General features: G+C 31.1%; 1 protein-coding gene across 1 annotated transcript in view; it reads right to left on the bottom strand.

Moving 5' to 3' along the window:
* Positions 1-846: 846 nt before the first annotated feature.
* LOC123298870 overlaps positions 847-16,693 on the bottom strand; it is a 28,860-nt gene continuing 13,013 nt past the window's right edge. The window contains exons 3-4 of the mRNA XM_044880966.1: positions 13,976-14,112; positions 847-3,585 (exon numbers count right to left, since the gene is read on the bottom strand). Coding sequence (XP_044736901.1) covers positions 847-3,585; positions 13,976-14,112 — 2,876 coding nt within the window. The remainder of the gene's footprint in view (positions 3,586-13,975; positions 14,113-16,693) is intronic.

Here is a 16,693-nt window from a genome sequence, read left to right as displayed (position 1 = left end):
ATTTAATAATTTATTAATTTTTCTACATAAACTTTTTTGTTATATATATATTTTTTTGTTTTATTCTACATTTCGAAAAAAACGATTTTTATATACATGAAAATAATTCGTTAGATAGCTAGAGAAATATTAGATGCGCAATACTAGAAAATGTTGAATTTTGAATTCGAAAATGTTTTTTTTTTTTTTTTTTTTAATAAATTGACAAAATTATTCGTCCATATTGAAATGTTTTATGCAAAATACGCCGCGTCCTGATTTGTTTGAAAATTTATTTACAATAATTAAATTACTGTTTAAAGAAAAAACACAAGTAAATTTATATATATTTTTTCGTGCGTCTTTATTTTAAATCGTACAAAGCACTAAAATCGATTTCGTAGCACAATTTTTAAAAAACTGTTGGTTTTGTTTTAATAAATAAAATTTTATTTAAATTTTCTAACTTAATAATTAATATTTTGTTTAAAATATTTTCCGATTAATAAATATTGACATTTTTAATATTTTTTTTTTGGACGGTTGCATAAAACTTATAAAACACTTTAATTTATAGTCCAGGATTTTCGAAATTCTATCTGGTCGAAATTTTTTTTTTTTGTATTATTTATAGTAATTTTCAAGCACACTCACATTATAAATCCGTATCACTCTTCGCACTTCCATTTTTCTCACATACAAATTTAATTTTCAAAGTTCAATTCACGGGTGGTGATTGATGGCAGTATTCAATAAAAAAATTTGTTAAATTTTATTAAATGATTTAAAAAGTGGCCTAATTTCAGCCGTATTTCATACGGTTGTCTCTCTATCCACGTGGATATACTCCACGGATTGCCCCTTATGTCAGGAGGACAGCGTTGATCCCGTATCAATCAAAAATTCGTCGGTACCTATTCTACGTGGCATTGAACCTAAATCACTATTAATCAATTTCTTCTTGCCTAAACGTCGACGCCTTCGTCGAGCACGTATTCTATGTACGGCAGCGACTAATAAAAATAAGATAAATGCTGCAATAATAGCTGCCGTACAACTTATAGCTGTATACACTCCCCCCGGGAATAAGTTAAATATTCTACGTCCTACTCCACAATGTGATTCATTTTCATCAAATCCAGAAGGGCAATTTATTCGTCCGTCACACCATAAACTTGAACTAATGCAAGCATTCAATTCAGGGCATCGATATTGGCAGTCCCAATCGGGTGGTAAACCAGCCGAGGTTGTATCATTTGTTGTTGTGTTCAAAGTAGTTGGGAACTCGATTTGTAATTGTTGGAGTAACGACGATCGAGATCGAGAAATTTCCAACCAACTGAATGCCGCGATGCCTGATTCTCGATTAATAAACTCAACTAGAAAATTTGGCGGTCTATGTGGCTGTAAGTACATGGTCGATGGAGATTCTGCTGTACCCACACCGAACCATTCTTCGGAGAATACGTGCACTGCAAATTGTTTAGCATTTGGCTCTAAAGGGCAAACAACTTTCAATAACTTTGCTGGCCGTCCTGCGTATAACATTATTCGATTCTTTGTTAAACATCGAATTGGTTCATCAATTGCTGGCTCCAAGGGTAAAAATACACCCCACGTCAGGATAAATAAACTTTTATTTTCATGTGCTTCAACAAACCATGGTAAACCATCACAATAGGATTCAGATCGACTCTCTGGCGGATGTAGTAACTCAACTTCCCCACCAGAGCCACGCAGTCGTTGTTTTCGTGGACAATCAGGTGTACGAACCATTTCGAATGCAGCAAAGAAATAAATATCTCGAAAATCTTCGGTAATATTCATATTATTTATATTAAAGTGTATCTCGTACACTCGTGACGATGAAAGGAACACTAGAGGACGAGCATTGGTTTGTGTTAAAGATGAATTATCACAGAAACATGTTTTAGGAAGACGTACTTCACGCCATGGCACCTCCCATAACCGTAACTCACGAATAGCATAACCTTCTACATCTGTATTGTAGGTACATCGAGCTCGCCCTGTATGGGGATCGGGCTCCGTATAACACGACGGATTATCACCAAAAGAAATATTAAAAATAGTTAAACGAATACGTTCTCCAGCTCCAGCTTCAATTCGATAGACACATGATAAGTTTGTAGCACCTCCACGTCCAAATAGAAACACATTACGAGGCGAAACAATTTGTCCTTTGGATTGCTTTCGAAATACACGATAACATGGTTCACCTCGTCTTCCTGGCCATGCTTCACCTCCCAATCGAGTATCAACGAATTCATATTTTAGTTTAAATGTTGCCGGATGTAAAGCAGTGCCATCTTCTGTGTGATGTTCAATTGTCATATCCGAACCTTTTGATATGTAGCTTTCATGTGCTGCGCATGGTCGTGTCATTCTTGTTACATTACTTAATGACGTATGATCACATAATCGAGGCATTTCATCATCACAATGCTCCGCGATGATTTTATTTCCATCCCAGAGTCGTAATCGTGTGAGACATGCATCTACTGTGACATTATTGAATGACATTGACATTCCACCTAGAGTTTGATTATTATTTTCAGCGCCATCTTGTGAAGGTGGAGGTAAAAGAGCATGATTTGAGTATGATATAAAATAAATCCATATACGATCGTCGGGTTTACCACGAAACCGATATACACACGTGGTATTGGGTGGTAGAGTATGTCGAGGACTTACTAATCTACCTAATCGTCCTTTTTGTCGAGTCCATATCTCATCACTATCAGGGTTCGTTGCATTCACGTCAAACTCACAAGTTCTTACTTCACGAGAGTAATCCAATGAATCTGAATCGGCAAATATGATATTTACATCCAATTCGAATCCTCGTAATGGAGATGGCGTACTTTGTGAATGTAATGGGATACTAAAAGGGGAGGAATGAAATGCCACTAACATTTCAGGTCCACGAGATACTACTCGAGGTAACCAATCACCACCGCAATATTTTACAAGCACCGGATCGTTTGTTGTTCCTCCATCGTAAAATATTAAATGATCACGTTCTCCTGTGCAATCTTTCCAAGCTTTTAATGCCCTCCCAGTTTTATTTAAACTAGCAACACTGATTGAACGTTTCATTTGCATTTTATGAGCACTTTCCTGTCTAACGGAAATCATTGCATGCTTACATGTCGGAATAGTTTTCTGTCGTAAACTCCAATAGCACGTCACATTTCGTGGATACATTCCAGGATAATTAGGTGACTGTAAACGACATGGCTTACGATAACATTCTTCAAATTTACGCGTACAATAGGTACCAGGTGATACTTGACCACGTTCAAGTGGGGCACTAGGATGTCCAAATCGTACGATAGCTTCTAATTGGGACACGAATTTATAACGGAGGCGAAATTCAAAGGGCGTTGTACCATGTGCATGAAATAATTTTACGGATACTGTTATTGTTGACGTTTCACTGTAGTAAACAGCGTATCCCGTCGAGGAACCACACCAGGAGCCACCCGTGAACGGTCGACCTAATTCACTCAGTTGCATGTAACCATCTGGACAGCCATCTAATGCCGATGGTTCGTATCGACCAACATTGAATGCGTCGAATATTAACTGAAACCAATAGAAAACTATATTAGAAATTATTGAGAATATTAATTTCTAGAACATTGAAAATTAAAATACAAATTTTGGAATATCAATATAATTTATTGTATGCGAGCTTTCCGTTCGAGTAATAACTGTTCAAAAGTATATTATAGTTAAAACATTTGTGTTCCGAGCTGTAAGTTGTTATGTAAGTAAAGAATTAAATACATAAACATATAGTGTCTCAAAAAGACACCATTTTTTCCCAGAATGTTTCACAAGACCAGTAGTTGAAGCTACCTGCAAATTTTCAACTCTCTATCTTTCATAGTTTTGGAGAAATGGACATCAAAATTTTGCGTCTGCACGGGTAAATAGTGATGTTTACAAAATAATGTTTCAAACAAAAGTTGTTTATTTTTTTATAAGAAACATTTTTTATATTTAATTTTTTGTGCTATCTCTAACGACTTACCAGATGAAATTATGCAAAAAATCGTATAACTTGAAAAAATAGACAAACTTTAAAAAGCTGTATATCCAAAACTATTGGTCCTATAAAAACCGGCTTCGTCTCAAATTGTTGCAAATTTAATCTTTGTGACAAACAAATACCACAGTCTTTAATGTCAGTCCTTTCACGGCAAAAAACACCAAAAACTGAAATAAGGTCAAAATTGTAGAGCTTTTTCTGATTTTTCGACATGATTGGTCTTTTGCCGAAGTCGAAAACTTGCATTTAACATTGTCTTTACATTGCATACAAAATATCAAAAAAACAAACATAACTGATTTGATGCAACGTTCACCCCTCTTTTCATGTTTAATTTGATTGAATCATATCTTGAAACTAACATTCTTGTACCTCCATAAAAAGGAATAAAAATGCCTTATATAATATCACTACCTATACAGTAGAAACTTCTAGAAGATATTTTTTTTAAGTAGTGATGAATTACCTCAATTCAAGTGGATTTATTTTCCATTTTCATGTGGCATAATACTTAACTATTACAAATATTGATGTCATAGAATGTGTCATATAAACGAATAAAAAAAAATTGGGTAATGTTCGATAATACTCTCTCTCAGTGGGTGTGCTTGCTACGTATGCATGAGCGTGTGTGTGTGTGTGTGTATGAGTATTTGAATAATTTATTTGTTTTCTTATTTTTTCATCACTTTTCTTTCTACTTCGAGATAGATATTGTGTACATAACTTTGATTGCTATTCATATATTCATAGCAATTTGCTTATCGAAAACCTTTTTTTTTTCGTGTGTCTATTCAAGGATAAAAATTTCAATTCCTATATATACACATATATATTTGTATATGGAATATGTGGAATGTATTATAATACATGGATTGTTTATAGTAATTTTAGATTGCTGACTTGAAATATGAAATTTGTTTTTATTGTATTTGACATAAAGCTTAGGCTACACTCAACAGTTATATAAAGAAACATTAAGGTTATTTGGTAGAATTTATTTTAAAGTGGGATGAAATTTGGAAAGTTTTTTCTTTTTTAAGATACGTACACGGTAAGAAATGCACGGTATTCCAATGCTGGTATAGTATAGGGACAGATATTCAAAAACTATCTGATAATAATCGATATAATATTGCCTTAAGATACATAACTATGGCGTTATTTACAACAATCTATTGCTGTATGAAACTTTGGCACGACTTACATTAGTATATAGTAAGTTCAACTCGACAGTATGGCCTTGAGTCTCATACTAAATTCCAGCTGTCACAATGCTATTTGTTTTTCCGGCTATTATTTTTTTCTCATTTATCAAGACTCAATATTGAACTACGATCCAATTCAATATAGGTGTAAACTGCTAATCACTCTATTATTCTTAACCTATTTTGTCATTTTAATAAATATTGCTGGTATGCCATTAGTATCATCAGTGACATTACAGTGTTAAATAGTACTAGTCGCCAGAAGAATTGTGGTTATCACCTGACACATATGGGCCTGCCATCCAAAAAAAATCTATGTTTAAAATTATAGCAAATCGAAATCATCAAAATTATACAGTATTGCTTCCACGCCTATACTTACATAGTAATATCGGCGAAAAATTTCTAAGCGTGTAGGGATGTAATTTCTATCTGGCAAATTTAAATTTCGCTCATTAATTATAAAACTAAATCCTGTCGAAATTACAGCCCTATTAAAATGACTAAAAGGAAGTAATGAAACCAGCAATTTTCACAGCTTTTTTCGAAAATGCTCACTAGTAAACGCAGTGAACGCAATTGCTCTCAGTTGGTAGTCATATTTCATCTCTACTCAAATTTCAATAAGAATGAAATATCAAAAACTTTTCGTGACGTTGCTAACCCTTTAACTATCAGTCTCAGAAAAGCCTCCTAAGCTTTGTGTAAATATCGGTGATTATTTATAGGTAGGAATATCTACATATTTTCATCATCGTACGTTCTCATTATCCTTTAGTTTTTCCTCTTTTTATTATATCGGATCGTTCGTTTTAATAATCAATATGTTTTAAATGTAAAGGATTTTCAATGTTTTTTTTTACCTCAAAAAGATTTCTTCTTCTTTCTTCTCTCAATAATTTTCTTTCAAGAAAATGATAACGACTATCTTTCCGTATTTTAAATTCAAATTTAAAAAAATATTTTTTTGTTTATAACATACTGCGGCTTGTAGCCAAAAATAGGTACCGATTCATTTAAAAAAAATTTGGAAAAATATTTTTTGTGTGTGTTCCTAGTTAAATTTTTTTCATGGTTCGTTGTCAATTTAAAAAAAAAACCATTTCGATTAACTAAGACGAGAAGATTACAGGGAAATTAGAAATTGCCCTGGTATAATACGTAGAAAAAATCTCTAATCGACTCTAAATTTTAAATTTTTTTGACAGGCCATGAATCCATGTTTTAAGTCGAGAAACTCACCTTATATAATATACAATCAATTGAGACCTTCCAGACTATAAAAAACATGGCCATACTGTTCAGTGAAATTGAAGAACTTGAATCGAGATATTTCAATTTTGATAGAAAGATGACTTACATTTTCCAAAGTTAAGTTAAAATTGACGAATTTTAATGCTTTGTGTCCTTTTAGAGAGTACTAAAAATTTTTTTAGAATTCATGTTTATTTTCAAAGAAATCATTATGATTATCCAAAGTTATTTCTTTCTTTATATTGAAAGAAAAATATTTCAAGAACGTTTAATAAGAAAAATTGATCTTACAAGTAAAATATTTCAATGAAGTATTTGAGTATCAAATTTTATATTTTTCTATCTAAAAAGACATTAGTATACACTACTTCTATATATAGGTTTAAAATAGATTACCGTTATAGGATCAACCGGATTACCGGATCAAGATATTGCCTAAATTGCTATACAAAAATGAATTTATTCGGGTGCGGTATTGGAGGTGTTTCTATAAATGATAAATGCTCATATGGTTTTAAAATGAGTTAGATTTTAATAAACTAAAAACACGGAAATCTGCTTGATTTTGGAATTAATTGGAAATGTTGTACTTTGAAAAATACTTATTAAGTCATTGAATGAGTATTTTTTTCGGTAGTATTTACTCTATAGAATTCATAGACATGCAAATGTCGTAAATTTTTCGAATGAATCACCCCCTTCTATATCTCAAACACACGTGGATATCTTAGGATTAATCGTCCAATCGTCAAAAGAACTCAATTTTTGTATGTTTTGGATCAAAATTACTCTACATGTACATGAACATAGAGGTTAAAAGAAAATTCTTAAAAGAAATCAGCAAGCTTTTAGTCATTGCTTTTTCCTGCGACATAATACATAACAAATTTTTACAATAAATAGTGAAATACAATAGTCATCACATATTAAACCTGTTTTTTTTTTCATGTTTTGTACAGTACTTATATTCTGAGCTAGCCATTAGTGAGTAATAGTTCTCATACTTACAGACTGAGTGAGTAGTAGCGCTCTTACTAGAAATATACAGGGTGGTCCAAGTTTTCCATCAGAAGGACTTCCACAAGTGATAGATAACTTTAAAATATTGATAACTAGCTGTGAATTACCCGCTTTGCTGGGCAACATCCCCACTTGCACCCCTCCCTCCACATTTCCTTTCGTTGGATACCAGTTTTGTAATGTACACGTCATGCTCTTTTATTTGATACCCCACTTAGTTATATTTGTAAATATTCGATAATTCCTTCCCACTTTCTCGCTACACCTTTCTACCCTCCGAAGGTTAAAAGTAGATAAAAACAATAGATCTTTGAAGCTGGTTGTATATCGTGTCAATATTTGAGTTTAATCGATGCGCAACTTTTTTAGTTTTTGAAGCATATCCCTTTCAACCCCTATTTCAACCCCTTACTCTACTATAATATGTATGTATTATACATAAAAACCTTCCTCTTGAATCACTCTATCTATTAAACAAAACCGCATCAAAATCCGTTGCGTAGTTTCAAAGATTTAAGCGTACATAGGGACAGAAAAAGCGACTTTGTTTTATAATATGTAGTGATGTCTCAATAAACTTATACACAGGAAAGCCTGCTTTTTTAGATAGGTAAGGTTAGGTTATATTGGATGTCCACGAAGGCTACATTTAGGCCATAGAGCCCATTGTGATACCTTTATGTGTTTTACCAACTTTCCGCTCATATTTTCCTTCATGTATATACCATGCACTACAGCAGCCTAACTATTATCATTACCGCGTATGGAGGTGGTTAAGCTGCAACCAACTGAGCCACTAGGGTCGACTTTTCTAGTGGTTTTAAGTAGAGGAATTATCATTAATGTAATGTCCACTTTGCTGAGCTTTGCTTGTAAAACTTGGACCATCTTGTACAAAATTGCTATTGGTTGATGATGATAATGTTTAGTTGGGTAGTTGGCTGTTTTTTTTTCTTCTATGCATTTGCTAAGAACTAAATAGAAAATACCATTTTACTTATACACAACACACAACTTAACGGTTTTTATACGGATTTTCTTTTGTGAAAACATTGACAATTTATTGTGTCACTTATATATAAAATACATTTTTAAATATACTGAAAGACATAGGAAATATGATTATCAAGTCTTTTTAGATAACTGTATTTGCGGAAAAATTGGGTTTGTATAGCAGAAATAGACAGTTAATGCGAATTCACTTTTATGTGGACTCTAGGTGGAAAAATACTTTGTGTCTAGCATAAAACTAAAAAATTGAAAAAGCAACGCTCTACGTGGAATAAGCTCATTGTAAGTAACAAATGCAAAATGGAGGAGATATAAAAGAATCTATAAAAGAATCTAACTAACCGAACTAAAAATGCTCAGAAATTTATTATGAAAAGTAATCAAGGAGAAACTGAAACAGAGATTGTGGAGTTAAATAGTATGATTTAAATGAAAATGTCTTGTTGATGTTACTTTTTTTAATTTGACTTTCAAAGTTTTTAAAGGAATAGATTTTCAAAAAACCGAATAAATTCCACAGAAATCGAAAAATCAGTTTGTAGTATTTAATCAATTTCTGGAATTATTCAAGATAACTTTAAATTAGAAAATTATTCATTCCTCGATAAATGGATAAAGAAAACTTTTGCGACCATTTTTGATTAACTTCTTTTAACTTGAACTTTTTGATCAATTCACTTTGCAAATAAATAGCTTTATTGGTAACTAAGTGCTATTTAAGTCATAGTGTGGTGAAAAATTTGATAATAATAAAAAAATGGTTCTGCCAATCCATTTTTTTTGTATATCAGTGTACATTTATATTGAAATGTTGCGTCTTTTTCGATTTATTACTTCTAAAATAATTGTATTTTATCCATTAAATAAATCAGAAAGACTCCAATTTATTAGAAGACTGATGTTTAAGTTTTCATAGATAATCAAGTAATGGATTTTGAGTTCGCTAAACTTAATCACACTAAAAAAAAGTCATCCAAGAATGGGGAATGGGACGCAATAAAGACTTGGTAACGGAAATTTTAAGTGATTTTAGATGTTTACTAGCAGTAATTTCTCCTTTAAAAATAAAGACTATCGGGTTTGTTCACAATTTTATGGACTTTAATTTTTCGGCGGGGAACTCTTTGGAACCATGATACTCGTTGACATCGTAACAATCTATAGGTCCAATCATTAAATTAACCTGATTTTCATACTTTTTGGATCAAAACTACCCCATCCACCGAGTTTTATCAAATTCCAAAACATTTTTTTTTTTTGCGTTTTTCTCGATTTTTTCAAAGGGGTACATACCCCTTAAAAAAATGCAAAAAAATCGAGGAATTTTTGGTATCTCCAATTTCGATAAAACTCATTATATAAGGTAATTTTGACCCAAAAAGTACAAAAATCGGGTGCATTTGATGACTGGTCTAATAGTTTTTGAGATACGGCGATCAAAGCGATTTTTTCAATAAAATAACCCGATTTTTATACTTTTTGGATCAGTTTATATTTTCAGATCATCTCTAGTAAAATAGTACAAAATGATTAAAAACTATAAAATAAATGAAATTAATAAAAAATTTATAATAAAACTAATCAAATTTTTGTTTGTCCTATTAAATAATAATTTAAAAAAAAAAAAAAATTAGGTTGAATTTTTTTAATAAGCTATCTCTACCCACCTTGCTCTAATTGAGCTAGAGTCAGTTGTAATATTTGACAGACATTTCAAAATGCTTTAGGTCCTGTGTAACAACTTTATTCTCTAAAACAACATAAAGAGATTTCTTTTTCAAATTTTGATTGCAAATGCATACCACGCCCCCTCCCCGTCTCCTCAACTCCGTTATACATTCAGAAGAGACTCCTGAACATATTCCAAAAATAAAATCCCTCTTGTATAAAGTTTCTTTATGTAGAGTTGGTTTATTTTATGTTGGACCTTACAAACAAAGAGAAAAAATAATATTACATATATACATATGTAATATTATTTACTCTCTTTATTTGTAAGGTCCAACATAAAATAAACCAAGTCTACCTGCTTTTTTTGCTCGGACTATTGGAGTATTCTGTTTAATTATTCTGAAATGAATGTCAAATGTTACGTTTGACCCTAAACCCACCCACATACCCTTAAACAAAAACAAAATTAAAAAAAAAAAACATGAATAATAATAACAACAATTATTATCAATTCATTAGTAATTTAATTAATGATTACAATGTATATTTTAATTAAAATAAATTTTAACATGAGCATGAATGGTGAATGGTGAATGGTGATGTTGAATGAATGTGATAAATAACATTATAAAATTTATTTTTAGATTTTTAATTAACAATATATAATTAAAATATTTTATAATTTATAGATATTTATTAAAAAATATAAAATGAATAATATAATATTATATGATTTTATATTATAAATTATATATTATATGATACTTATTATTAGGTAAACTGGTGTATAAATAGAGTAAAAATTAATAAAAAATATATACTGAGTATAGTTTTTAGAAGAGCGGATTCATAAAATTGTTTGGATGGGGTAATTTAATCTATAAATCAAAAGTTTTTCAAAAAGGTTCTTTATTTCGACTACCGCCCCCAAGAGAGAGCACCCCTGCAGATCTCTAACGCCCACAAGAGAGAGTTATCGCCTACTTTGAGAAAAATAGCTTTAAATGAACATTTTGTGAATAACTTCAGTCAAAATCGGTTTTCATAACGAACCGGTTATACAGGATTAAACTTAAACAAGATTTGCTGAGATTGATGGAGGGGGGGGGGTATAATGGGAAATTATTTAATTATTAATCGAAAGAAAACACGCTGACTACGGAAAGATACTTTAGCTAAAAGTTGTTGGGATTGGTTTAACGATTTTGCCAAGATTTTGCAAAAAAATTCTTTTATTTTGAAACGATTATGAAGGTAACACGAAAAATACTAATCTCAAATGAACTTAATTTTTACATTATTCAAGTAAACAAGAGACTCGAAAATATGGTTTCTTATGCGATTGCACGATAACTTTCTGAGACTTTGACAGAAAAAATTATTCGGAATCATTACCCATCACAAACTATTTTATTTGATATTTTAGAAACTACTTGGCCAAAGAGATCTGATATTTGAATTTTTTGGATCAAAATTATCCTTAAAAATAGTTTTTACTATCCAAATTGTTTACGAAAATTTTTCCCTTTGAATAAATTGAGAAAATTATATCCCATATTTTATTTTGAAATTTAATGAAACTAAGTAGTATATAGGGAATTTTTGTGCCTAAAAAATAAAAAAATCTGGATCATTTAACGATTAGGTCAGTAGTTTTTGAGATATCATCTAAAATTATGTAAAAAAAAGCTTTTATTTCGAAGCGATATTGGAGATATTTGCAAATTATTCTAATCTTATCATGAAATGTCTTGATATTTAGGTAGGATATTTATTTTACGAAAATGTGGTTGATTTTATTTGAGTTCGACTAGTTTAAGAAAAACATTCTATATATACTCAATGTCAGAAAAAATGCTCGTTTTAAAACATTCTAAGTGTAACTATTATAACATAACATATGATGAGTACGCTTAGAATGTTTTAACTGTGGCATTTTTTTTGACAGTGAGTATACATTGTTCATTCTATTTATAGAATCCCCGAAAATTCACAAATATTGAACAACAGCCACCCCATTAATATAATATATATAATAACAACAATATATTTACAATGCACAACAATTGTTACATATAGATAGATTGTTTCATTGCATTGTTAGCAGTCACATTGAAGTCTAAAAGCATATAATGCTGCTTGTTACTTATAGAAAGATAACTACTATATTGTTGAAGAGATCAGACAACAGATAATATTGTTATTACTATATTATTTGGTTCACTATTTAAACTAAACAAGACGTGGATATGAGTTTTAGAGATAACATCAATGAGTTTCTGATTAAGTTAAACCTTTGAAACTCCATTTAATCGTATAATTTTACCTATAGTAGATAACCACTCATTTCCGTTACAATATGAATATTTCTATCTAAATATTTTAAAAAGGAGCTTTTTAATCGTATCACTATAAAATACCAACTATGCAATAAAAAAAATAAAATTGAATCTGTTTGGGCCGTTCAGCATGAACTAGTTGAACGCTCCCTAAATTTCTATCCTTTGACAGCTAAAAGATTGGTAGTTGACGCCATTTTTTTAAAGTTAATTTCCAGTTTATTTTCATGATTTATTTGTTTATTTTCGTTGGAAAAACATCTTTTCTCCAACTTTAATTCAATTGAGGTAAAGCGTTTGTGTTTGGATTGTAACTTGAATATTAATCCATTCAAAAGTGCACAACATAAAATAATTGTGTAATTTTATATTCCAGTCTTTACACATTTGAATTCCGTACTTAAACATTGTGTCTTTTGAAATCACCGACGTGACATCATGTGCAGCGTTCAAGAGACGAGATCCAGCAACGAGGTTTGATCGTCCTTAGAGATATTTCCCACTTTTCTACCCTGTTTTCCCGACCAAACCTTATGGGTATGCAAATAACATCGAAACACATGTGAGTACATTTTCAAAATCAGTCCACTGTTTCATTCTTTTTGTTTGGGAGTTAATACCCCAACAGAATCAATAATAATACTGTTAAGAATATATTTTTATTTTATAAATAAAATATACTTATACAGGATGGTCTAAGTTATAATAGCAGAACTTCAACAAAGGTTTTTCAAATTTACAGATCTCTGTTTTCGATGAGTTTATGTATTGATTTAAAGTATTGTAGGTTCATTTATGATTTCGAAGAGGTTGGCAGCCATGACATTATTAATTTCATATTCGTTAAAGGGCAAAATGACATGAACATACTTCTCTTCTAAAAAAAATTGCAGATATTTCCTCAAAACGTTAAAATATCATATGATTCATTGTTCGATTACGAGGCGCATCTAAGTACTTTGTATCAGAAAGTTAATTATATTACAAAAACAGAACATCATCGTTGATAAGTGCCAATTCACTTACTTATAATGGTACACACTGTATTATAACAGACAATGAAATCCTACAGTCATTGAAATAATATTATAATGATATTATTTTAACGATGAAATTAAACGAAATAGCTAAGCTTTTAATTTTACGAAAATTTACAACGTAATGAACATTTGTAGGTTAAATGACATTATTTTTGGCAAGAAATCGGAAAGTAATGACTAGATATATATATTGTTATATAATGTTGTTAGCCTTCGTAACAGGACAAACAAAATTAGAATGAGATCCACAAATGGAGCTACTCACTTTCTCAGTCCTTTGAATAAAATTACAGACTTTGGAAATATAATGATCGTTTCTCCATTTTGGAATTATTTAAAAATATTTTGTATAGAAAATTTAATAAAATTAATACTAACCTGTACAATATCGCCATGATTATGACCATTGGCGGTGAATGTTAGATGACATAAAAATGGAAGACGCCCTTCTAATGGTTTTCCCAATTCTAGCTCATATGTTTTACCAACATCACCATAATACGTTCTGTTACACACTGTAATCAAAAGAATAATAAAAATCAATACAACATTAAACAAATAAATAAGGCAATTATCTTTCAGAAAAATTATAAAATATCTTGCCAGAAACATTGGCTCTTTGATCATTCAGTATTTAAAGTCAGAACATGAATAATTTTCTACGCAAAGTAATCCAGACATTTCATAGTGTCTTATATTCCAATAATTATTATGCATCTCAATTACAATAATAGTAAGAGATAGAAAGATTAAATGACGTTGAAGAACAAATGACCTAATGAATTATGTATGAAAATGAAAATATATAGAATGACTTCATAAACCGGATGAATTTTATGCGATTTCAAGTTTGGATTAGGATGACAGCAGCTATGGAAGTAAGTAAAAGATTCCAGACAGCAATCCGGGTATTGGTATAATATCGAAAGTTACTAGTTCAAAGATGGTTATAAGTTGCAGAAAAGCGATTTTAGTGATTCGAAGGAGTAAGATATTTTGCCGTAGGAATGCAGTCGGAAACGGTAATAAAGTAGATCAATGGTGATACAGTGAGGATTGAAAAATAGTAATAACACTTAGGCCTGAATATAGAAGTAATACATAGACATAGAATAGCATGATTCAAAAAAGACAAGGAAAATCTTTTAGACGTAAGCTTTTGAACAACCACAATTATAGAGGATGTCTCGGGACAGACCCCCTGATTGCATCAGGTAGAAAATAAAATTCTAAGACGAAGATTTCCATTTTTTTAATCCGATGCACTTACATCCGACCCTTTCTACACATTCACATACGTCAGAGTAACGTTGAAGCTGTCGCATCCCACTCCCCTCGTTTCCGACTATTTTACCTCCCCCTACTTTTTTGTTTCTGTAGTCCGCTTCTGATTGACTATCTATTTTAACAAAGGCGCCCGTTACTTCTGGGTCACCCTGTATAGTTGGAGTGAGCTTTTCGATATGGAAAATCGAAAACCGTAACTATTGCAGAGAATGTCATGAGAGTTTAGTTCGCTGGGTAAGTGTTTGCAACGGCAAAACTGTCTGGTTATAATAATTTAATGCGTGAATATGCTCTAGTATAACTGAGTTAATTTAGCCGCTCTCAGGTCTCAGGCGCATTTCATCCCTGCCTAATTTGAATAAGAAAAGAAATATTCAAAATTTTGCCGTCTTGAAATCTACTCATTCATGATTAGTGGCAGGTAAATGGTTATTTGATACGACAGGAAGGATTGATAAATCCTTTTCTAGAGACTAAATGTACCTACCCTTTATTATTAAATGCAAACCCCTAGACTCTATATATATTCATTTCTTCATGGTTTGATCCGATATAGAGTTGGGTAACAAATAACAAACCACAATTACCACATTGTGGAACACAATAAACAATACAAACTCTCCCTCAGGCTACAAAAACGAACGAAATACGGGAGTAAAAGGAAGAATCAAACAATTGTGTATTTTCAAATCTAAACATTCCAACTTGCAGAATTTTAATAGAGGAATAAATATATATATATATTTTAATTGTATATCGTGTTGATGATTACAATTGGCAAAACAAGGATAAAAAAGTATTGTGTGCGGTTAGGTTTTAAAACCATGTTTATTTTATCAGAGTAAAAAACTACCTAATTAAACTGTTGTTGATTCTATTGTAGGGTTGACAAGCTTCGTAAAAATTCTCTCATAATTTTCACTTTTTATACCCGGTTTATTTACCAACTATATCCTTTTTCATTTCTAATAAAAATATTTTCCGAACATAAAAATTATCTTTGTAAAGATGTTGGATAGCAGTGAATTGAGCTTTCGGCTCTTTTCATAGGTAGTTCATTTTCGTAGTTGGTAAATGCTAGAAAACAACTTTCAAATAGGACATTTTTTCGAAAACTGAATAAATTCTGATGTTTATTTCTGATGATAATGATGGTAAGAGATAGAAGGAACAAAAGGAACTTCACTTCTGTCTCGAATATTCCCGTAATCCAATTAATATTAATTTCGTAAAAAAAGTAATTTGAAGCGTCTCTCTATCTTCAAATACTTGAAATCGACACTTTTCGAACCAAAGAACTTTCAAAGGTCATTTTTGGGTAAGAAACTTGTCTGATAAAATGAAATGATCAGGATGAAAGCTATTTGTTTTATCGAGCAATGGGTTGGCCCATTGCTACAATGAGATGCAACTTTCGGCTTGACCGAAATGGAGGAACTTAAGATAAAACAACTAAAGTGAAGTATTGACTTATCATTTATAAAAAAGATGAGTAGGTTCGATAGTGACCAAAGAGGTTGAAAAAAATGATCCTGATCTGGTAATGAGTAAAAAAAAGTTGAAATAATAATTTAAGGCCTAGAAATTCCACTACGATTACACTATAATCGTGTTATATTTTAATAACAAGACAGGTGAGTAAAACACTTCTTCGTCGTAGCAACAATTCTTGTTTTATAGCTACCGATTTTAACAAAACCACAAATTACAAAATCTAATAACGATTATCAATAATTCGATAATATTAATAAAAAGAAACCATTGAATTTGAGATAATGATCATTTCTCTAATCTTACACAACATACATA

This window comes from Chrysoperla carnea, chromosome 4 (genome assembly GCF_905475395.1).
Source record: "Chrysoperla carnea chromosome 4, inChrCarn1.1, whole genome shotgun sequence".
In the NCBI taxonomy this organism is placed as follows: Eukaryota; Metazoa; Arthropoda; class Insecta; order Neuroptera; family Chrysopidae; genus Chrysoperla; species Chrysoperla carnea.
Note: the sequence above shows the minus strand (reverse complement) of the source record. Positions and strands in the feature narration are given on the sequence as shown.